At 45.8% G+C, this 23,014-nt stretch overlaps 1 protein-coding gene across 2 annotated transcripts in view; it reads right to left on the reverse strand.

Moving 5' to 3' along the window:
* ANKRD6 (ankyrin repeat domain 6) overlaps positions 1 to 23,014 on the reverse strand; it is a 184,631-nt gene that overhangs the window by 5,133 nt on the left and 156,484 nt on the right. The window contains exons 5-13 of one of the 2 annotated variants that reach the window (XM_040238801.1): positions 22,176 to 22,274; positions 18,435 to 18,533; positions 16,461 to 16,559; positions 14,010 to 14,108; positions 13,545 to 13,622; positions 9,112 to 9,216; positions 7,651 to 7,785; positions 7,157 to 7,342; positions 6,060 to 6,212 (exon numbers count right to left, since the gene is read on the reverse strand). In XM_040238801.1, coding sequence (XP_040094735.1) covers positions 6,060 to 6,212; positions 7,157 to 7,342; positions 7,651 to 7,785; positions 9,112 to 9,216; positions 13,545 to 13,622; positions 14,010 to 14,108; positions 16,461 to 16,559; positions 18,435 to 18,533; positions 22,176 to 22,274 — 1,053 coding nt within the window. The remainder of the gene's footprint in view (positions 1 to 6,059; positions 6,213 to 7,156; positions 7,343 to 7,650; positions 7,786 to 9,111; positions 9,217 to 13,544; positions 13,623 to 14,009; positions 14,109 to 16,460; positions 16,560 to 18,434; positions 18,534 to 22,175; positions 22,275 to 23,014) is intronic. The other variant, XM_040238802.1, reaches the window with a different exon arrangement.

Consider the following 23,014-nt stretch of genomic DNA (forward strand, 5'->3'; position numbering starts at 1 on the left):
TCAGCCAAAGGCTTACCCATGTCCCCTCCCGCCTCCCTTCCCATCCCACTCCTCTAGGTCCAACTCGCCTTTTAAAAATGTTTTTTTAACCCCCTTCCCCTTTTTAAATGTTAATGGCTGCCCTAGAAGAAATGAAAGCAGCTGAATAGTCAGAGCTTTCCTCCAGCATTCCCAGTGAACAGATCCTTCACTGCAAGTAATCACAGTACCTGTGAAGAAGGGAGTGGACAGAGTTCAAAGGGATCACTTCAGGGAGTGATAGCTTATGGTGAACAATGTCAGATTCGTGATTTCTGAAGAAGATTTAGCTCCAGGACCAGGGACCAGGCTTGATCACGCAAGAGCTTTCGTGTAGCAGAGTTTTATGAAAGTATGAAAAGAGACAGAGAAAGCTTCTAACGTAGACATCAGAAGGGGGACAGAGAGTACTCCCCTTGCTAGTGTCAGCAAGGGAGTTATTTACAATAAATCAAAGAATATCTCAAGTCTGTGAAAATTTTACCAGACACACTCCCACAATTTACATTTTAGGATAACAGGATTGGAATTTAACAATAGAAAAGATCCTACCAGACCCATTCCCATAATATACATTCTAAAATATCAGGATTAGTCAGAAGGTTTTCAGAAAGGAGAAAATTGTCCACAAGCAGGATACATTGTTGTTATATAATCCCTGGTACAGAGTTTAAACTGAGTTGTGTAATCATCAGTTCCAGGCTTAAAGAAAAACAACGTTTTATGTGACTAAGACTAAGAAATGTAGAGGGAAAAAAAGATGTTTGTCTTTTCCTCCTCTTTGAGAATTCCAGACCCCTATCTCCTCCTCGAGAACCCCAGACCCCTTTCTCCTTCTCGGGGACCCCAAACTTCTTACCAACCTGCCTAGGAATTGACTCTCTCAGGAGGAGCAAGTGACTGTCACCTTGCAATCATGTGCTCTTCTCTGCTCCTCCAATCCCTAAGCAGAACCCTGCCCGTGGGGCTCTAACACCCAGCAGGACAAACTCCCACTGCACGACAAGGTCCACAGAAGAGACAGGAACAGCTGTGAGTGGGAGCCAGACACGGAGGGCTTGGCAGCAGGCGCCTCTCCTGTTGGGGACATATTGACGTTCCACGCTCAGATGTTTGTAAATAAAAGAGCAGCAGCAGCTCTGGAGATGCGGTGAGCTCCTCCTGCTTGGGCTCCTCATCCCTCACAGCCTCCTGGGACCTGCGCTCCTCCTGTTTCCTAGGACCAGCCTGCTCTCCCACCTCCCACCCCCTGCCTAGACTGGTGGCCTGCTGACACACAGGTGCCTTCCTGGGGCATAGCTGATGGTCCAGGCACGTGCTCCTGACTCATGCTGCACTAGAGTCAGTCCCCTGAGACCCAGAATTAGGACTAAGGTTCTACACCCCAGTCTGTCACCTTCTTTGCACCAAACAGATCCATGAGACATCTCAACATTCACCTAATGCATTCCCCTCTGTGCTTGGGCTAGCTAAAGTGAAGTTTTATTTACAAAACAATTTAATCTATTATGGCCCAGATATTTTTTAAATGGGCTTTTTATGAAATGCAAATAACCCACAAAGCTTAAAACTACTGTTGCACCAACAGACAGGGACATACAAATTACAGTTAAATGTCCTTAATTTGGCAAAAACTTTAAAAAAAAAAAGTCAAGGATAGCAAAGATTTGAAACAGAAACTCAGATCCTGCTTGTAGGATATAAATTGGTACAACCTTTCAATTAAGTAGCTTGCCAACACTTATCAAGAGCCTTAAACATATTCTTAACTTTGGATCCCATTATCCTAATTCTAAGCATATGACCTCAGAAGCAATCAAGTTTCTGTACATAAATGTTCACAGCATTTATTTAGTAGAGTGAAAAATTATAAGCAACTTTAGTGTCTAACAAAAGGTATGGTTAAATAAATTAAGCGGTATTGATATGCTGGAATATTATGAAGCCAAGGATGTGGCAAAGTGCTCAAGAAACAAAATTAAGCAAAACGGCTTCCCTTGTGGCTCAGTCTCCTGCCAATGCAAGAGACACAGGTTTGATCCCTGGTCCAGGAGGATTGCAAAAGCTGTGGAGCAACTAGGCCTGCAAGCTGTAACTATTGAGCCAATCAATGCCCTAGAGTCCGTGCTCCACAACAAGAGACGTCATGACAATGAGAAGCCCGAGTGCTGAACTAGAGAGAAGCCCCTGCTCACTGCAACTGGAGAAAACCCTGAGCAGCCACGAAGGCCCAGCACAGTCAAAAACAAATAAAATTATATTGAAAAATTAAAATTAAGTGAAAAAAGCAGGACGTAAAATTATATTTCCTTGCATAGAAATTGTACATCACTATTAAAAAGCACACTATAACTTTATAGGTCTACCACCATTAAAAAGCACACTCTAGCTCTTTTTACCAACTTAAAAAGTAAACTGCAAAAAAAAGCACAGTATAGTTCCATTTTTTGTTTAAAAGTGAAAATTAGTAAGGTTATATCTATAAAAGAAAAAACTACACGAAAATACATAGCAATAGGAGGATTTCTGGGCAGGGTCACTACAATAATAGTTCTGCATGTGAGGTGTTTTCCCCAATGAACATGTGTTACTTTGTAAGCTTTTAAAAGCCTTTTTATATTTAAAAACCTATATCCATCACATATCTATTAATTACAAAGGGAAAACATACCTTTACAGTGGAGAGAGACAGTGGTTACCAGCTTAGCCAAGCAATCAAACTTAGCGTCAGTAATAATGAGACATCCTAACGTGTCTCTTCTGATGTGATGTAATTTGAAGCTTACACAATTAACTATGAAATATTCTTGCCAAAAATGTTTAACCTGAACCTAAATAAGCATCTAGACTAATGGTTCTCAAACTTGTTTTTACCAGTATCACCTGGAGATTCTGTTAAAATACAGGTTGCTAAGACTCTGCCCCTGGAGTTTTATTTACAGTTAAATTCAGGAGATTTGGGAGGAGGCCCAAGAATTTACATGTTTTCCCCGTCAAGTCCCCAGATGATGCTGATGCTGCTGGTTTGGGGACAACATTTCGAGGATTACTGCTCTAGATCTAACTTTCACTTCACAGACATACAGGGATAGAGAAACACAATTAAAAATAACCATGAAGAAACTGTCAGACAAATCCAGACTATAAAACGTTCTATTAAACAACTGGCATGGACTCTGTTAAAAAGTTATTATGGGAAAAAACAAGAGCCACAAGAAGAAACCAGGGGCTGTTTTAGATGAAAAGAGACGACAGAGACCTAACATACAATATACAAGCCAAAGTATTCACCAAATTCTAGGCTGGGATTAAAAACAAAAACCAGCCATAAAACACACATATTTCAGGAGAACTGAGAAAATCTGAATGTGGACTGCATACTACACAATTAGTGTTACTTTCCTCAGATGTGAAGATGGTATTGTGTAAGGAAGGACGAGATCCTCGTTCTTAGTTGATGTGTTCTGGAGTACTTAAAGGTAATGGGTCAGCAAACGGTTAAGCAGAAGAACCAAAAGTGTGTGCAAGAGACACAGTGCAAACGTGTAGACACAGTAACCACTGGCTGAACCTAGGTGGAGGGTGCATATTCAATAAGCCATGGAGACACAGGAACCACCGGCTGAACCTAGGTGGAGGGTGCACAAACATTCAATAAGCCATCATTTCAACTTTTCTGTATGTACGAGCACTTTCAAAATAAAGTTGGAAAAATAAGAAACGATAAACATGATTATATTACCTTAGTGTACAATGGGAAAGGGGAGTCAAAGCACACAGACATAAAAGGACTGGAGGAAATAAACTCAAATATTAATAGTGCTTTTTCATCATCGTAGGTTCACAGGTGATTTATTTTCCTTTCCTAGTTTTCATATGTTTTAAAAATGCTCCATGATGGTATATATTATTTTTTAATAGAAAGCAATTTAAACATGCTCTTAAAAATTTGTAAGTCAATGGCTTTCAAGAAATCACATAAAGTGATCACAATGGGCAGAAGACCTAAATAGACATTTCTGCAAAGAAGACATGCAAGTGGCCAGGAGGCACATGAAAAGATGGTCAACACAAGTAAAAATTAAGAGAAATGCAAATCAAAACTACAATGAGGTATCACTTCACATCAGTCAGAATGGCCAACATCAAAAGTCTACAAACAATAAACACTGGAGAAGGTGTGGAGAAAAGGGAGCCCTCCTACACTGCTTATGGGAATGTGAGCTGAAGTATCCACTACGGAGAACAGCATAGAGGTTCCTTACAATACTAAAACTAGACCTATCATCAGTTCAGTCACTCAGTCATGTCTGACTCTTTGCAACCCCATGGACTGCAGCACGCCAGGCTTCCCTGTCCATTGCCAATTCCTGGAGTTTACTCAAACTCACGTCTATTGAGTCGGTGATGCCATCCAACCATCTCATCCTCTGCCATCCCCTTTTCCTCCCGCCTTCAATCTTTCCCAGCATCATGGTCTTTCCTAATGAGTCAGTTCTTTGCATCAGGTGGCCAAAGTATTGGAGTTTCAGTTTCAGCATCAACCCTTTCAATGAATATTCAGGACTGATTTCCTTTAGGATGGACTGGTTGGATCTCCTTGCTGCCCAAGGGACTCTCAAGAGTCTTGTCCAACACCACAGTTCAAAAGCATCAATTCTTTGGTGCCCAGCTTTCTTCATAGTCCAACTCTCACATTCATACATGACTAATAGAAAAACCATAGCTTTGACTAGACAGACCTTTGTTGGCAAAGTGCTTCTTAATATGCTAAGTTGGTCATAACTTTTCTCCCAAGGAACAAGCGTCTTTTAATTTCATGGCTAAAGTCACCATCTGCAGTGATTTGGAGCCCCCCAAAATAAAGTCTGTCACTGTTTCCACTGTTCCTCTATCTATTTCCCATGAAGTGATGGGACCAGATGCCATGATCTTAGTTTTCTGTATGTTGAGTTTTAAGCCAACTTTTTCACTCCCCTCTTTCACTTTCATTAAGAGGCTTTTTAGTTCTTCTTCATTTTCTGCTATAAGGGTGGTGTCATCTGCATATCTGAGGTTACTGAAATTTCTCCCGGCAATCTTGAAAAATTGCCAGGAGATCTCCCATATGACCCAGCAATCCCACTCCTGGGCATATACCTGGAGAAGACCATAATTCCAAAAGATATGTGCACCCCAGAACACCCAGATATGTTCACTGCATCACTATTTACAACAGCCAGGACATTAAAGCAACCTGCATGTCCATCATCAGAGGAATGGATAAAGAAGATGTGGTACATATATACAATGAAACATTACTCAACCATAAAAAAGAATGAAATTGTGCCATTTGCAGAGATGTGGATGGACCTAGAGACGGTCATGCAAAATGAGTCATAAAAAGAAAAATATTCTCTATTTTAGTGTGTATATATATGGAATCTAGAAAAACAGTACAGATGAACCTATGTGCAGGGCAGGAATAGAGACACAGAGAACAAACATATGGATACCAAGGGAGGAAGAGGAGGTGGGATGAACTGGGATGGGCATTTACATATATATACACTACTATGTATGGAGAAGGAAATGGCACCCACTCCAGTATTCTTGCTAGAGAGTCCCGTGGACAGAGGAGCCTGGTGGGCTACAATCCATGGGGTCGCAAGAATTGGACACAGCTGAGCAACTAAGCCTACCTACCCACACTGCTACGTATAAAACAGATAACTAATGAGTGTAGCACAGGGAACTCTACTCTGTGGTGACCTAAATGGGAGGGAAATCCGAAACAGAGGGGATATATGTATATGTATGGCTGAGTCACTTTGCTCTACAGCAGAAACCGACACAATATTGTAAAGCAACTAGACTCCAATAAAATTTTTTTTTTAAAAAAGAAAGAAATCACAATGGCTTTAAAGAAATCACAGGCCTCTTCTCTGACAGCCTGCCGGGCATGCTCAGGGTAGAGTTTGCAGGACAGAAAGACGTGCTGAGGTCTCAGATTTCATTTTCTGCCAGAACACTGCATTATGAGGAGAATGGCGACCACTTACTTGGTGCTGGGTCTTATTCTCCATGTGCCCCAGCTTCACGTTCATCTTATCCTGAACTGACACCAGCTCTGCTTTGATCTCCTCCACAGTTGCTTCCAGCTGATTCTCCAGCTTATTGATCAGGGGTTCACACCGACAGCCATTTATTGGCGCCTAAGAGGAAAGCCAGAAAGGAATCAATTCAACTCATCTATTCCTTGGTACCCATCCTGTGTTGGCCAGTACACCTGGGGGACACATGTGATGGAGGAGACTCACCCCTGTGGTAGCTCTGGACTATCTAACAAGCCAAGCCGATAGGGCTGGTAAATGCTAAGATTCAGAGAGGGTAACATACAGTCCCAGCCCTCAGTTGGCTTTTTGTGTGTGTGTGCATTCCACGCAGCTTACAAGATCTTAGTTCCCAGATAAGGGATCAAACCCAGGCCCCTGGCAGTGAAAGCAACAAGTCCTACCCACTGGACTGCCAAGGAACTCCTTCAAGCTGTTTTTGTCATTTCTCTGGTCTCAAGATTATCTGGTCACCTAAGGATGGTGCTGGAGAAAACTCTTGAGAGTCCCTTGGACTGCAAGGAGATCAAACCAGTCAATCCTAAAGGAAATGAACCCTGAATACTCATTGGAAGGACCGACGCTGAAGCTGAAGCTCCAATACTTTGGCCACCTGATGCAAAGAGTCGATTCATTAGAAAAAATCCTGATGCTGGGAAAGATTGAAGGCAACGGAGAAGAGTGTAACAGAGGATGAGATGGTTGGATGGCATCACCGATTCAATGGACATGAACTTGGGCAAGCTCCCAGAGACAGTCAGGGACAGGGAGGCCTGGTGTGCTGCAGTCCATCAGGTCACAGAGTTGGACATGACTTAGCGACTGAACAAGGTGAGTGCAGAAAGCCTTGTAACATCCCTTGGCTCACTAGGCCTAAGCAGCAGGAGGGTACTGTACTATTTAGGTGGGGAGGGCCAGCTGGCTTATTATCAAAGCTCCTGCCTTCTGCAGTCACGGCCTACAGCGGATATTAGCCTCCAGCACAGGGTTACACAGACTCCTTGCTTGCAGCCCTTGGTCCTGTCCTGACAGGGCCCAGCAGGTACCTGCATCACTTTTCCGTCCTTGCCCCGGTACAGTGTGTAGAGCTGGTATGCTCTGAACTCATGTGGAGGGGGCGGCGGCGAGCAGCGATGCCTGGGCCTCTTTTTTGGGTGATTGTGAGCGTGCACGTTCTTCTGCTGTCCGGGCTGCTGGTCTGCTGGAGGGGTGGGGTCAGAAAACGCTGACACCTGTGGGAGAGGAGGAGACCGCCGCTGTGAGCACGCGACATCTGCGAGCCTGACACCCAGCCGGCGGCTCCCAGCCGGCCCACCACGCTCTCTGGCAGTGTTCTACTCTAGGGACCATGTGCCAAGAGAGCTGTGACACGCTAACCTTGTGTCTGCAGCTGGCCAGGGCCAATTTCTGCACTCTGGCTCTAAAGCAGCAAGCAAGCCAAGTGAAGTGGCTTTTTAGCTGCTGGGCATGACGCTATTCCAGGGCCCTCCGCCAGCCCACCGCCCCCAGCTCTCTCGGCGGCTCTCACGTGCCTCCTGACCTTGGGTCTTGACTTTCTCTGTCTGCTGTCCTTTGCTCTGGGCTCCGGGGAGGCAGACAGGACATCTTCTCTGGCCTCTTCTTTCCTGGGTGCAGCCTGTTCACTGCTATGGGTGTCTCCTGCCGAGACACTTCCCTACAGAGGGGGAAAAAAGACCCAGACACCTCCTCTACTGGACCCCTCAGCCTTATTCCATCATGGCATAACATTTCCCAGACTCCATCCACTTAAAGGACCCCTGGGAATCATTAAAAAATGACAAATTTCAGACACGGGGAGCACTGCTTGTGATTCTAACTGAACACCTGTGCTTTTCCTGGGGAGTTGAATATTTGTCTTTTTATTTATTAGGTGCCAAACTAGATATCACCTTGGGTCTCATTCTGTGTTTTAGAACTTCAGGAAGCTAGCACACATGAAACACTTCAGCATTAGAGGTTTTTTTATCTTTTACATTTCAACAAAAAGACAACCTCACTCATTCTTAGAACTTGGACCCTCACAATTCATAGAGGAGAATGAGAACCCTTTGAAATGAAGGGGAAAAAAAAAAATCACCATTTCTAGTCCTTTTGAGAATGTTTACAAGTTAAGATGTAGAATTCATACACAGGAATGTAATAAAAGTTACAATGCCTTAACCCTGGAAATTGATAAGATTCTCAAATGGACAGAAAAACAAGTACTTGGTATAAAATTTTATGTCCCCCAAATTGTCTCTAAATCTAGTCTTCTTCCCTCTGGGGGAGCTGAAGTGAAAAGTGAAGTCGCTCATGGTTTATTCCAGAGCTGCCAAGTACAGTCGTGCAAGCTGTTCACTGCACAAAGGCACAAAGCTGAGGGCGTGAGTGAGGCAGAGGGAGCTGAAGTCCAACTCTGGCTCTTTTCACCGTAAGTGCCCTGTGCTGGGCTGATCTGTCCAGGAGGCATCTTTTCCTAATTTGCACAAGGAGCCATGTGGGCTAGCCCTGCCTTGGTTTATTCCCTAAGAGGAAACAGAGACAGCAAACTATGCCAGTGGTCCTCCAATTTTAGCCCAGATTGAAATCACCTGGAGAGCTTGCTCAACCACAGGTTGCTGGGCCCCACCTCAGAGTTTCTGATCCAGTGGGTCTGGGGTGAGGCCCCCAAATTTGCATGTCTAACAAGCTTCCAGGTGACAAGCGGATCACATTTTGCAAACCACTGCTCTCCATGATGGAGGGTGTGCTGTCAGAAGCCATGCTGTCCATGTGGCAGTGATGAGGCCACAGATACTCAGGGCTCGCAAATACACAGGGTGTTGGAAAAGACCAGTGGCATGCGAGCCCACAGCCTGAAATCTTGGGAGAGTGGAAGACAAGAGGCCAGAAGGAAAGACAAGCTCTGAAGGACCCAGCAGGAAGGAGAGACCGAGGCGGGCCCAGAGGAGGCAGGGAGACAGTTTCCCACACGCAGGCGGGCGGGAGGGCCGCCCCCCACCTTGCTTTGTGCCACCTCATCTCTCGGCACAGACTGAGCTCTCCTCTCTTCCTTGAGCCTCTCTCTCTTTTTCCTCAGGCTTCGCCCACGACTGAAGCGCAAGACCTGAAGGAGGCAAGAGGCATTGTTACAAACTACTGGTGTGCGCGGACCTGACAAGAGCCTCCAGCCGAGCCGGGGAGACCACATCAAACAAGTGCCTCTGGACCACCTGCTGTGTCCCCTACACCCTGTGCTGGGCACTCAGGGTCCCAGAGATGCAAGGACATCATCCTGACCTTGAGGAGCTCATGGTCTACAATAACACTAACAGGCACGTGGTGCTGGGCCAGGGCCGCCATGCAGGTGTGAGCAGGCTGTGCGCTGCTCAGCTCCAGGGAGCACCACTCACATCGTCCAGGACAGGAACGGCGTCCCCTGGAGCTGTGCGACGCGGCAGCCCTATGCCAGCCACAGTCTGTCTTGGGATACAGGGCCTGATCTAGCCCATCAGACTTCCTTCTTGGCCGAATTGTATCCAAGTCATATTCAAATAGAACTTTCATTCAAATATAACTGAGATGCACCTGTGAGTCATGGTACCAGCCACGGGGCTGGAGTCTCTTCCCCCAGAAGGAGCCTTTGGTCAGCCCCTTCGAGTGCAGAGACATGGATGGGACACAAGCAAGTACATGTGGGGCCCTGCAGACTGAAGCCTAGCAGCAAGCTGGAGACCTTCAAGCAAGCTATTTGACCTTTCTGTGCTCTGGCTTCTGTAACATGAGAACAGGGAACTGCTGGTATTAACCAAGGCAAAGTAGGTAGCAGGCAGACCGGGTCCCTCGGCCACTGTCAGGCGTCTCCCACCTGCCCGGGGGCCTCAGAGTCGCTTAGTTGGCAGAAAGGCTTCTAAGCGAACACAGAACACAGATCTTTGAGCTGCTGGAAACCTTCAGTCTCTGGCTCAGCCCCACGCCCTTCTCCTCCAGACTCCCTACTCCTAGTTCCAGGGTTCACTCCCTTTAAAAAACCAGAGGAGGTCCAGAAGTCAAAAGCACTTTCATGGTCACACTCTTTCTGCAATAAAACAGTATTTTACTGTCTTATAGATAGACAAGTGTTCTCTGAAATTCAGCCTAGTGATTTTCATCTCAAGGTCAGACTTTCTTCTTGTGTTCATTAAACTCAAGTGACACATTATAGGACTTTAAAAAAAAAAAAAAAAAACACCCTCAACAGGCAGTGGGTACCACCTAAATAGAAAATACATGCCTGCAGCTGAACAGAATTTTTAACTTATATTCTCATCCCCTGAAAGCCAGCAGGTCTAAAAGTGTCCAGGGACCCCTGTGTCCATGAGGTTAAGATTACTTACATAATATTACAACAACATTGGCATTTTTCATGCTCATTCTCTCATGAGTATACTGTGGTATTTGCCAGAAGCTACGTAAGTGATATTACAATAGACGGCATGCAGAAATAAAAGATGGCAGAATTCGGATCTAAGTAAGACAATAAGATGTGCAAAAAATGTTCAACAATTCCACACTCCTCAATTTTTGTTTTGAAAAGTATTCTTTTGCAAAATGATGCTATTTATGTTATTACAAAATGGATTTACTTTCAAATGATAAAGTATTTACTATTTCTCAACTTTATTTTCAATTGGTAACTACTGATAGATACAAACTCACGTACATAAAGTTCATTATGGGCCTCTATAACATTGAAGAAAAGTTAAAGGGTCTTTAGACAGAAAAGGTCTGTAACCAGTGTCCTAAGCTAAATTTAGACTCAGTAGGAAGTTGAGTCAGATGAAAAGAAGCAACTAGTGCCCACTGCTCATCTGCTTTACGGACACTTACAACAGGACAAAGCTCCAGAATCAGCCTAGAAGTCACTTTCCAAAGCATCAACCAAAAATGAGAAGTAACATTCAGTTCGCCAAACACAAAATAATCAGAAAAATTCCCTCCACTGACCACATTATTAGCCAGTGACAACTCTGCATGGCTCACAGCCTTTCTCAGAGAACTATACCATCCACCCGGATCATCAGTCTTCTCCACCTCACAGAAATCAGGGAGTATTAATCTTAAAGTCTCAGAAGGAAATCCCTTAGTACTGCTGTGAACCATCAAAATCTATGATCAACTAAGGTACTGGGACAAGGGAATTTCTCATTTCAGTTAAGACAAACACTGAGGCCACTTCTGTAACTACAGATCAACAAAATAATATGCATACAATTTTATGCATATTCCAAAGCCTTTACTGTGCATTGAAAAATAAGGGTTAGTACATACAATTATGTAAAAAAAAGGAAAAGAAAAGAAAAAACTTTTAAAAATATTCTATTTGCTATTCAGTATGAGTATGGAAAATCTTGCTTAAGCCTTTATTTTTTTTAAATTAATTAATTTTACAATATTGTATTGGTTTTGTCATACATTGACTTGAATCAGCCACGGGTGTACATGTGTTCCCCATCCTGAACCCCCCTCCCTTAAGCTTTTTTTAAACAATATTTATTTATTTGGCTGCACTGGGTCTTAGTTGTGACATGTGGGATCTAGTTTCCTGATCAGGGATCAAACCCAGGCCCCCTGCAATGAGAGCGTGGGGTCTTAGCCGCTGGATCACCAGGGACATCCCAAGCCATTTTTTTAAATGGTAAAGGCTCAGAGCTGTTCCAGGTTAATTGACATGTTTGTTATAATAAATCTTCCTTACTGTGAAAAAAAAAAAAAATAAATAAATAAATGGTAAAGGCTAAAGGAGAACCCACACAGGAAAGTAGTTCACAAGTGAGCTTTATCCCTGGGACTCCAGATCCCTGGGCTCTAGAAGATAAATGACAGGCAAGTTAAAGGCACATCAGTCCTTGTGTACCAGGGGGATCCTCCACCCTACAAGACTTGACGGTCTTCGTATGGCTGAATACAGGGCTGGCTGTCCATTAAACTGCCAGACTCTGAAATGCCAGGTAACTATGATGGATTCTGACACTTATACAGCAGCCTGTCCTTTTTGATCCAGGAGAGGCTAGCATTTTTCTATCAGGATTCTGGAGGTGATTATGCTGAGAATTTGTTTGCAAACAGCTAGACAAAGGTGGAGCCTTTTTCTGAAGGAGCATCCGACTCACACCTTTCAGGGGCTCTGTGGATCTTCAGAGCCACTGAAAAGGACTTACTCCATGGGCAAGAGGGTGATCGATTCTGCAAGAGAGAAAATCTTAACTACTTCCAGAAACTGCTAATTACATCAGGCATGTTTTTAACACATAGATGGAATCAAGGCCACCCAGAACCTAAGGTTGGCTGGGCCTGGACAACACCTGGGGTCCAGGCTGTCCCTTTGGCTCCCCAAGACTTTGCCTTCTTGCAGCATTAGCCAGAATAGGTGGAAAACCAATCACTGTTTGCTGTAAAGGAACAGAGTAAATCCAACTGGGAAGTAACCAAAATGTCTAACATTAAGGAAATGGTTTAATACTGGTCAGCAACCAGAAAAGAATATTATGCTTCCATTATGATAAATAATTGTGAAGACTGTAGAACAGTTTCCTATCATAGATAGGATAAAGGGGAGAATACCAAGGAGGATATACATAGTAGGCACAGCTATATAAACATTATGTATCTGTGGAAGGTAATATTAAACAAAGCTATTTCAGGGTGCTGAAATCATAAATAGCTTATAAATTATCATGATTAAATTTCTGACTTAGATCGTTTCAACTTCAAGTATCAGTCATCTATTAAAACTGAATGATGGTCAATATACCATCATGCAATATTTAATTAAAAGGAGTACAACTGTACTGTACTCAGCTGCCTCTAGCAGACATATATGGCTGCCCAGACAGATGCCCATTCCCACCTTTCTCTGGGAAATACCTCTTGTAACCACACGGTCAAACAGACGCCACCATCTCCCTAAAGCACCTCTGTCCCACTTGTTTTGGGCATCTGCCCCAAGCTCTCAATCATGACCGACCTTCTCCTATGATGTTTTATTGTTTTCATTTTTTGGCTGCACTGCACACCCTATGGGACCTTCGTTTCCCTACCAAGGATCAAACCCACATGCCCTGCACTGGAAGCAGAGTCTTAACCACTGGAACGCCAGGGAAGTCTCTCCTACGTTTTAAACCTGTACTTTTCCCTGGCTGGGAAATTATGACCCAGGGAACTGGTTGTGATAATGATCCCGCCACAGAGAGGAGACGATGCCGCGTATGAGAGCAGCCTGCTGGGCCTGTGTCTCTGGTTCCAGTCTCCTGGAGGCTCGCGTGATTCCTACGCGTCCCACTACCTGCTCAGGAAACCCATCAGTCCCTTACATAAGGCGGTTTGATCTGCCTTCAGTAGATCCCAACCCAAGGAATCCCAACACCTCTGCAGCCCCCACGTGATCAATACAAGGGAAAATGCAGCAGATCCTACCTGGGGCGCTTTAGTGAGGAGGAGAGCAACTTCTGGATTATTGTGGTAGCGGGCAGTCTCCAGCGGAGTCCGGCCTGCCTAAGGAAAGGCACAGGGAGAGCCAGTCAGTACCGGACTCCCGCCGGGGACACGCACAGGCCAGCCAGGACAGCCACTTCCGGTAACGTCTGCTTGCCAGTTTACTTAGACACCCCTGACCCTTTTCATGTCAGGACATGCTCACTGAATTGTCTGAAGATGGGCCCTTGGGGTTTGTAACTCACGGGGCTGTTGAGAGCAGGGGTCCCCTTGAGCCCACCCCCTCGGGCCCCAGGGGTCATGGGGTCGGCACGCGGCAGCTCTTCCAGAGCGAGGCTGGGTGAGGCTGTGTGCTCTGAGCTCACAGGAGGTGAGGGGGCCACAACACACCCTGACCCCGAAAGGGGTGGGTACCGCTTTAGGAACCGCGGCTGCAACTCCACTTACATTGTTGACGATGGTCCCATCTGCTCCAGCTTCCAGCAAGATTTTAACCACCTTCTTGTGATTTAGGGCAGCGGCAATATGAAGTGCCGTGTCTCCAGCCTGGAATCCATCAGAAGAAAGCCTGCTAAACCCCATGGGATCGTGGCCCACAGCCTCCAGCTTTTTATTGCATGACTTGGTGGTGGCTTTTCAAAGTTAAACTAAAATTTGCCTTAGACTGACAAGTGGCCCTTGGCTAAAGTGTTATGTGGTTCTTTTTATTATTTATTTAAAATATTTCTTTTAACTCATACTTTTTAAAATTATTTTATTGAAGTATAACTGATTTATAATGTATTAATTTCTACAATATAGCAATGTAATCAGTTATATACATTTTTATGTCCTTTTCTATTATGGTTTATCACAGGATATTGAATATAGTTCCCTGTGCTATAGAGTAGGATCTTGTTGTTTAAATGTGGTTCTTTTTTAAAAGAGATCTCGGGAACTGAATGAACCACACACAAATACCACATTCCTGGGTGGGATGCCAGAAATCACAGGACAGGATTAAGTGCAGGGGCACGAAGCACTGCCGGGCCTGGGATGTTGGGAATGGTAGGCCCTGACCTTACACAGAGGTAGGATCTCAGCCATGTTATTTTAAATATTTCTTTTAACTCATACTTTAAAAAATTTTTACTTTACAAGGTAGCTCTGGACCCTGTCTATCTGCCCTGGCAGGGGATGGGCAGAGAACCCCTTGGTTTCTGAGCTAGAATGAACAGGAGCTTCTAAGGGAGCTACTTCTACAGGCCCCAGAGTAATAGCCCAGCCCTGCAGCCACCCTTAGGGATGTGAAAGGGCCACTGGCATCATCCTACAGGCCAGGGAGTTTTCTGTTTGGGTGGAGTCACTGAAGATAGCATTCATTTAACACCAGCTGTTTTCAACTCCTTACCAAATTTAGCCAATAATTTATTTTTTGCAAAAAACATTTCAGACAATCAAAGGAGGATATGAACAGATGCAGCTTGGTGGGCTAATTCCAAATGCAAACGTTGGTTTTAATTCCCAAACCAGATGACATAAATAAGTTAGATGCATACAGAAGTGAAATCACTCATTCATTCATTCCTGGCAGGTGATCAAGTATGAAAATCCAGCCATCCTCAGGCCTCCTTCCCTGGTGAGTAGACAGGGAAAGTGTTCATTTCATTCCTGAGTCACCTAGTTGTATGTTAGGGGAACTTCTGGAGCTGTGGTTTCCAGTCTCCGCTGCTCACTGAAATCAGCTGGGAAGCTTTGTAAACTACTGACGCCAGAGTCCCACCCAGACACTGACTTAATTTGTCTGGAGCATGGATAGGGCATGATGATTTTTCAAAGCCCCCAGGTGATTGAAATGTGCCTCCCAGGTTGAGGAGCACCGGTTGGTGAGGGCTGTGCTGGGGGTAATCTGACAAACTAGAATCCAAGGGGAGACTATAGAACGACAGACTTTAGCTATTAGGTCAGCGGTTCTCAATCCTGTCTGCACACTCAGGCATGGGATTTCCCAGGCAAGAATACTGGAGTGGGTTGCCATTTCCTTCTCCAGGGGAACTTCCCGACCCAGGGATTGAACCCTGGTCTCCTATACTGCAAGAAGTCTCCTGCACTGCAGGCAGATTCTTTACTGACAGTCACCAGGGAAGCCCACACTTAGACCAGGAGCTTTAAAAAAAAAAATACTGTTTCCTGGACCTCAGCCCCAGATGTTCTGGTCATTTACATTGGGGTGGGATTCAGGAATGGTATATTTAAATTCCCTTTTAATCCCAATATGCAGCCAGGATCAGTAATCACCATTATAGGGTATTTTAAATCTGAATCATGATCTAATTTTTTAAATTTCACATTTATGCACCCAAACTCAGAAAAGCCAAACAATGCATCAGTTAGGTATAGGTTTCAATAAATAACAAGACAACTTTTAAAAATCCAACTATTGAAAAATCACATTTCCACAGAACACTGTAATAACCACAGCTTTATTTCAAAACCCCACTACACGGTGTAGATACTGACCATGCACCGAACTTTACAGAAACAAGAGAGAGACTACATCAGCTCAGTTCATGTAAAGGTGGCGGTGCAAGGAAGAGAACTCAGGAATCAGCCCTTGCTTACTTACCAAGCCACGCTTCCTTGTGGGTTTCATTTTATAAAATCACACTAACAACAAAACCCACCCCCAGGATTTCCAAAAATGTTCACTACGCAAATGTGGTGATATGCACTGGAATGACAGAGCACGCTTTCTACAGAACGCCAGATAAACCAGGGCCACAGGAAATCTGTGGTTCCTTCGAAGGCCAGCACTGGCTGAGTCCCTCAGCGGGAGCAGGCACCACCTCCCAGCAACCTCGGTCCCCGCTGGCGCTAGCGCACCTGCCTGTGAACCATGGGGAGGATGCATGCACTGACCTGGTTCTTTTCATGGACAGAACAGAAAGCACTGAGGAGGAGCTTAATGATGGACAAGTGATTATAGCGCGCAGCAACGTGCAAACAGGTGTCGCCTGCCTGCGGACAGAAATCAAACTCTAAGCACAGTCTGAGCGGTTACAGAACAAAACAGAAAATTCAAAGAAAACTACCATTTAAAAGCTAGCAGACTAGCATAGATTCCTCACAGGGCAATGGCCTGAACGACAAGCATCTCCTTTATCATAGGTGCTCGCTCCATGGCTTGCAGCCCTTTTCTGTGTGCAGCTCTCTTTCCCACCACGCAGACTGTCTCCAGTTTCAGGTCCTGGATGCCTGCTACCCAAGAGACCTTCGCCAAAACTAAGAAAGGCTCTGCCTAGCAGGCACTTATTAAGACTCCACTGACCCCTGCCTCTCCTACAACCCAAAGGCTCTGGATTACACTGCCTAAGATAGATAGCATCACTTTGGAAATGAGACTTTCCCCATCACAGATCCATCGTGGCTGAATGGACTAAGAAAGTGGGATGAGTTGCTGGATTTTAAGATTATGTGCTCTAAAAAATTCAAGTGCATCCCATTCTAGCAGTATGCCAGGATCCCATGGGGAGCAATGAAGTCTAGGGAGCTGATGAGGAAGCAATCACTGGGCATAAAAAAGGACATTCAGAAAAACTCAGGAGCAGGGTCTTCCTTGGTGGTCCCAGGCCAAACTGCTCCCAGACAGAAAACAAGAGAACTGGAGACAATGTCGTGACGTTTTGCGGAGCTCCCCTGACTTCTCATTTGAGCTCTAGTTCTGTCTATCTAGATTGGAGAAGGAAATGGCAACTCACTCCGGTGCTCTTGCCTGGAAAATCCCATGGATGGAGGAGCCCAGTAGGCTATAGTCCATGGGGTCGCAAAGAGTCAGACATGACTGAGCGACTTCACTTCACTTCACTTCTGTCTAGAGATGGTGACACTTCAGCACAACCTTCTCCTCTGGACTAAGAAGGAACCAAGCTCAAAGCTGAAGTTCAGAGCATTCTCAGGACCACTTTAGATAAGCCTGCCCCCAGTCAGGGAACTCCAGCTAAAAGTCCTTTTTTTTTTTTGGCCACTGTGCACAGCCTGTATGACTTGGTTCCCCAATCAGGGATCAAATCCATGTCCCTTGCAGTGGAAGCACAGAGTCCTAACCACTGGGCCACCAGGGAAGTGGCCGGGCCAAAGTCATTTTTGAGAGAAGCCTCAGATTCTCTTGCCACGTGGCATGGGCTTCATGAAGGAAATGCAGTGTCTGTGGAGGGAAGGGGGATGCCCATGGGACCTTTCAGGTCAGGAACCTCTAAGAACTACTGATCATCAGCTCATCCCAAGGATGCCTCAGGGACAGATTTGTAGATGCTGGGCATGGAGCATCAGACAGCCTCGCCAGGACAGCATCAGCCGGTATTTACTAAGAGTGCAACACTGTGTGGGCGGAGGCTTCCTGAAAACAATTACTCATTCTTAGACCCGCTTGCTAGACACCTGCTGTACAAAATGATAAAACAGACTGAGTGGCTGAGGAGCAAGGGGCAAGCATGAGAGAAAAATCAGTGTTTCCAAGTGTTGATTCCTCTTCCCATTCCCCTAATGCAGAGGTCCCCAAACTCTGGGCTACGGGCTGGTACCTCTTGTCAGATCAGCAGTGACATTAAAGTGCAATATAAACGTAATGCACTTGAATCATCCCCAAACCATCCCCCAACCCTGCCCCCATCCGTGAAAAAATTGTCTTCCATGAAACCCGTTGCTTGAGCCAAAAAGATTGGGGACTGCTGCAAAAGGATCCTTTAGGAATTAGCAACAAATGAATACTTTCTTGATAGTCCCCAAACCCCTTTTATTAACACATTTTCATTTTCTACACGTGAATACTCTAGTATGCTTTCATACTAGAGGCAATGGAAGAGAGTGCAAGAGATGCTATTTTTGTTCACCCACGTTATTTTTGAGGTCGGCGCGGGAGCCGCCCAGCAGAAGGACGCGGGTGCTCTGGGCATGGCTGTTCTGGCAGGCCAGGTGCAGAGCCGTGTTCCCCGCCTGGGAGAGGCAAACAGAGGGGGGCACATGTTAGCAACACCTCCTGCAGACTGGGCACGCTTGCAGGGGGCCAAGACTTACAGGAGAGTCACTGTTTACGCTCTCTTGCTTTTTGCTCGCTGGACCCAGCTGGGGTGCTTCAGAGGCAAGAACATGTAATTGGGAATCCATACCAGCAGAAGAGTCACATGGGTCATAAAACCTTGGTTCCGAGCCCTAACTCTGCCACTTACTGCTTGCAAGCTACTGGGGAATGCTCTTAATAAGCGCCACCGTGAATTCCTCACCTGTAAAGTGGAGCAGGACCCCTATGTGCTGAGACAGTGAGGGTTGCTTCGGAGTGCTGAGGAGACCATCTTCATGGCAGAGTGCTGGGCACATGCACAAGGCTTTTCCTCTTAGTTATAAGAGGAACACGGAACAGCTGTGGACAGCCTACCAATGGAGGTAAAACAGGCTGACTCCAGCAGGCTACAGTAACAGATTTAATTTGCAAGCCTCTCCCAAATCTTGGGTTTTTCTTGAAACATCAGAATTTAAACTGTGGGCAAGGTCCCCACACGACATGCAGTGCAACTGCCTCTGTCACTTCCCATCCGGATAGAGACCCTCTTCTTTTCAAAGGTAAGGAATATATACCATCCTTTGGGGAGTCTGCCTTCAAGGTCAAACGGCAACCAACGGTCAGGATCACATACACAGCAATCTGGCAGAAAGACTTCATTGACAAGAGGAGAACTTCCTGAAACTAGGGGAATAAGGCCTGCAAGGCTGCTGATAACCCCTAGGAAAGTGACAAGAAAAGCAGGCAACATGATTCGGTGCAAGAATTCGGGAGATTAAACACATAAGCCCCGTGTTTGTTCTGCTGAGCGTAAAAGCTGGGTCAGGCCTGCAGTTGTGGGCTCAGAGCTGTCAGCCTGTTTATGGCTTTTCCCTGGCCCAGTTCACTCCTCTTTGGATCATACGGCACTGTCTGCCCAGACTCAAGGATGGTATATATTCCTTACCTTTGAAAAAAAGAATGGGTTTTTAAAAACAGAGGAAAGCTGTGTGCTGCAGGGCCACTTAACCATCCTTCTCACAACCTTAGCTCTAACCAACCTAGGTAGGGTCTTTCTTTCCTCACTGCTACCTCCAGGAACTTAGCGAGTTCTGAGCCTGAGAATTGAGTGAGTTTGTTGGTTATCAAGCCTCAGGTGCAGGCTGGACTCAACCGGGGGACCCTTTCAACAGACCAGTGCACGGATGCAACTCGATGTCCCCGCCCCAGGGGGTGGGGCCAGGCTGTTCATGTGTAGGTGCTGAAAGGTCTGCATTCTGGGATGCATCCCTTCCCTAACTTTAGGCAAAACCAGGCCTGGGTCACCCCAGGCCTGGTCATCATGTGGGTTTGTTTTTCTTCCCTCTTCTCTCCCCTGCTTTTTTTTTTTTTAAACTTTCCCAGGAGATTTTAAAGTGCAGCCAGATAGAGAAGCACTGCTAGCTTAGTCCTCCAAAACAAAGGGTCTGCCCACATTTTAAACACTCCATTCTCTGGTAGGGCTCAGGGCTCAGCTTAGTGTAATTCTCAGTACACATAGAGAAGGTTTTCCCAAAGCTGTTGGCTTCCTGGAGGTCACTTAAATATATGTTGAAAAATATATATGTTAAATATAAGTTGAAGAGAAATCTGATAGCTGTACAAATAAAACAAAATTTACTTTGTCAATAAGAAAATATCGATCATGCTGAAAAGCATTTGGAGGAAGAAAATGAAAAACACATGGGTTAGAATACAGATTATGGTATGTCTACACAGTGGAACATTACTCAGTGATCAAAAGGAATGCACTAACCATACATGTAATAACATGGAAGGCTCTTCAAACCAACGTGTAAAATGGAAGTAGACACAAAAGGCTGCAATGTCAAACCTGAAATTTAAAAAACTGACCTGCTATATACATAGCAGGCATTTTTCCCACCCTGAGTAATGAGTACTGACTTCTAGACAGGGGCTGCTGTACTTGGCTGAGTAAGGACCTTTCTTATGCAATGGAATATTATCCAACCTTTAAAAAGAAAGAAATCCTGTCACTTGCAACAATGTGGATGAACCTAGGGAGTGATACACCAAATGAAATAAGTTAGACAGAAAGACAAATACTCTATCATCTCACTTCTATGTGGAGTCTGAAAAAAAGATGGACTTATAGAAACAGAGAGTAGAAAAGTGGCTGCCAGAAGCTGGAGTGGGGGGTGAAGGGGGATAAAGAGAGGTTGGTAAAAGGGTATAAACTTCCAGCTATAAGATGAACAAGGTCTGTGAATCTAACGTGTAACATGGGGAATACAGCTGATAACAGTGTCTGTGTCTGTAGTCTACAGACTACAGCTGATAACACTGTCTTGTATAATTGAAATTTGCTAATTGTAGAACTTAAATGTTCTCTCTCACAGACACAAAAAGGTAAATAAATAGGGGTGATCAATGTGTTCATTAACCCTTGGGAGCTATCAAATCATGATATTGTAGACTTTAAATATCTTATAATTTTATTTGTGGGGAAAAAGAAAAGAGAGAAGGACCTTCTAGAGGCTTCCTAGAGTTTGAGGCTTGTGAGCATGTAAGTCCCTCTCCTGGGATGACACCTCACCTGTGCTGCTCTATCTAGAGAGAGAACTCGTGGCTCCCTACACAATTTGGGGGTGGGCCCTTCAGGGGACAGGTGGCAGTGTGGTGAAGTGGATCCAGCTGGGATAATTCACAGCCCTAATTGCGTCACAAATGAATCACATGTCTTGTAAGACTCAGGTGAGGCCTCCCCATCCGTTAACTGGGAACCACCTACTTTGAGTTGGTATAAACTTACCAACTCCTGTTCTAGGCCACGTCCCCCCGGAAGAAATGGAGAGCCACCAGTCCTCTAGGCAGTGAGCCAGGCTTTTATTGGAGATGCCACAGTGCAGGGCCGGCTGCTTCCCTGAAGCCCTCGGCCCATGAGGGAACCACAGGAAAACATCTCACCGGTCAGCACAGCACAGCGCTGTGTGCAGTCCCGGGAGCTGGAGAAACCCAGCCACCAAACGGGCAGGTCCTCACCCTGAGGGTCAACAGGCAAAAAAGAAACCGGATAGCCCTAAGGGAGGGGGTGAGGGAAGCGATGGTGGCCCCCCCTGCAAACCTGGGAGGCACACGCCAAAGTCACCCAGAGAGACAACAACAGAGGCTGAGGCCGCTCTGGGGAGGCCCAAAACAGCGACAGGTGAGCAGCTTTCTGGAAAGTTCCTGAGGAGAGGAGCAGGATGCGAAGGGACAAGATAGATCAGTAAGTCTGTTGTGAGGCTTTTGGGCTGATCCAGGGACATGGCAGGGAAAGACAGGGAAGCAGAGGGTGACGGAGGACAGCAAGGGAGAGGAGACGCTGTGGTCCTTTTCTGTCCCCGCAGGACGGGGCTGGCTCCTGTGACCACAGTCTCACGGACCTACGGGAAAGCAGGGAGAGCCGCAGCCCTACGGGAGCACTCCAAGCCTTCAGTTGCACCAGGTTCCAAGGCCCCGAGCCCTAGTTCTGCTCGGCAAGAGGAGGCTCCCTTAAAGAAGGCGGGCTGGGCTGTCCTCATTGTGACCGAGGGGGTCTCACACCTGCCGGACCTCACCTTGTTCTTGGCAAGCACGTTGGCTCCAGCTTTAACGAGCAGCTTGGCCGACTGGCTGAAACCGTGCCAGGATGCTTCGTGCAGGGCCGTGTTCCCGTCCTGGGGGACACACAGGAGAGAAAGCCCTGTCACCCAAGCCTGATCCGTCTGCTCACCGTAAGCACAGCGCAGGTTATTTTTAAGGCCCACCCAGGGATCTCTCTTGGCTGGGGTTTCTCACCTAAACCACAGAACCCAAGGAGTGATCTGAGTGGCCAGTTTCTTCATTCTCCCCGAAATGGTACCTAACAAGTACCACTCCAGACGCACTCGAGCTTTATGATGCACAGTGGATGACTCAAGGCATTAGGGCTTAAGTCTCTCTGGGAACTGGGGTGGTGAGGAGGACTCCCACGCACCACTCGTGCTGAACAGAAAGCTGCATTGGGAGGCGTGGCATCCCTCCACCACCCACCTACACCGCCCAGGGGCTGCCCCGCTCCACTCCTGGCCCCAGAGAGAACCCTGCAAAGATCAGGCAGATGGAGAGTCCAGCTTCAGAAGCTCCAGGGGCCTATGGGCGGACAAGTGGATTCTACAGCTCTTTTTTCTTTCTCCAAATCTGATCTCAAAGTTTAATCCAGAAGCCTCAGGGCCCCAAACAAATAAGCAGGCACTGAGAACAGTGATTTGTAAATACAGTAAAAAAAAAAAAAAAGCAGTGATCTGTAAATATGGTAAACAGGTATCCTCCGTAGGTGACTTTTAAATAGAAATCAACTAATTCCACAGATCTTGTGTTTGCTTAACTTACTATTAAAAAAAGAAACATCAAGTGCAATGAGTTGAGTGGGGTGGGA

Source organism: Oryx dammah, unplaced genomic scaffold (genome assembly GCF_014754425.2).
Source record: "Oryx dammah isolate SB20612 unplaced genomic scaffold, SCBI_Odam_1.1 HiC_scaffold_4, whole genome shotgun sequence".
NCBI lineage: Eukaryota > Metazoa > Chordata > Mammalia > Artiodactyla > Bovidae > Oryx > Oryx dammah.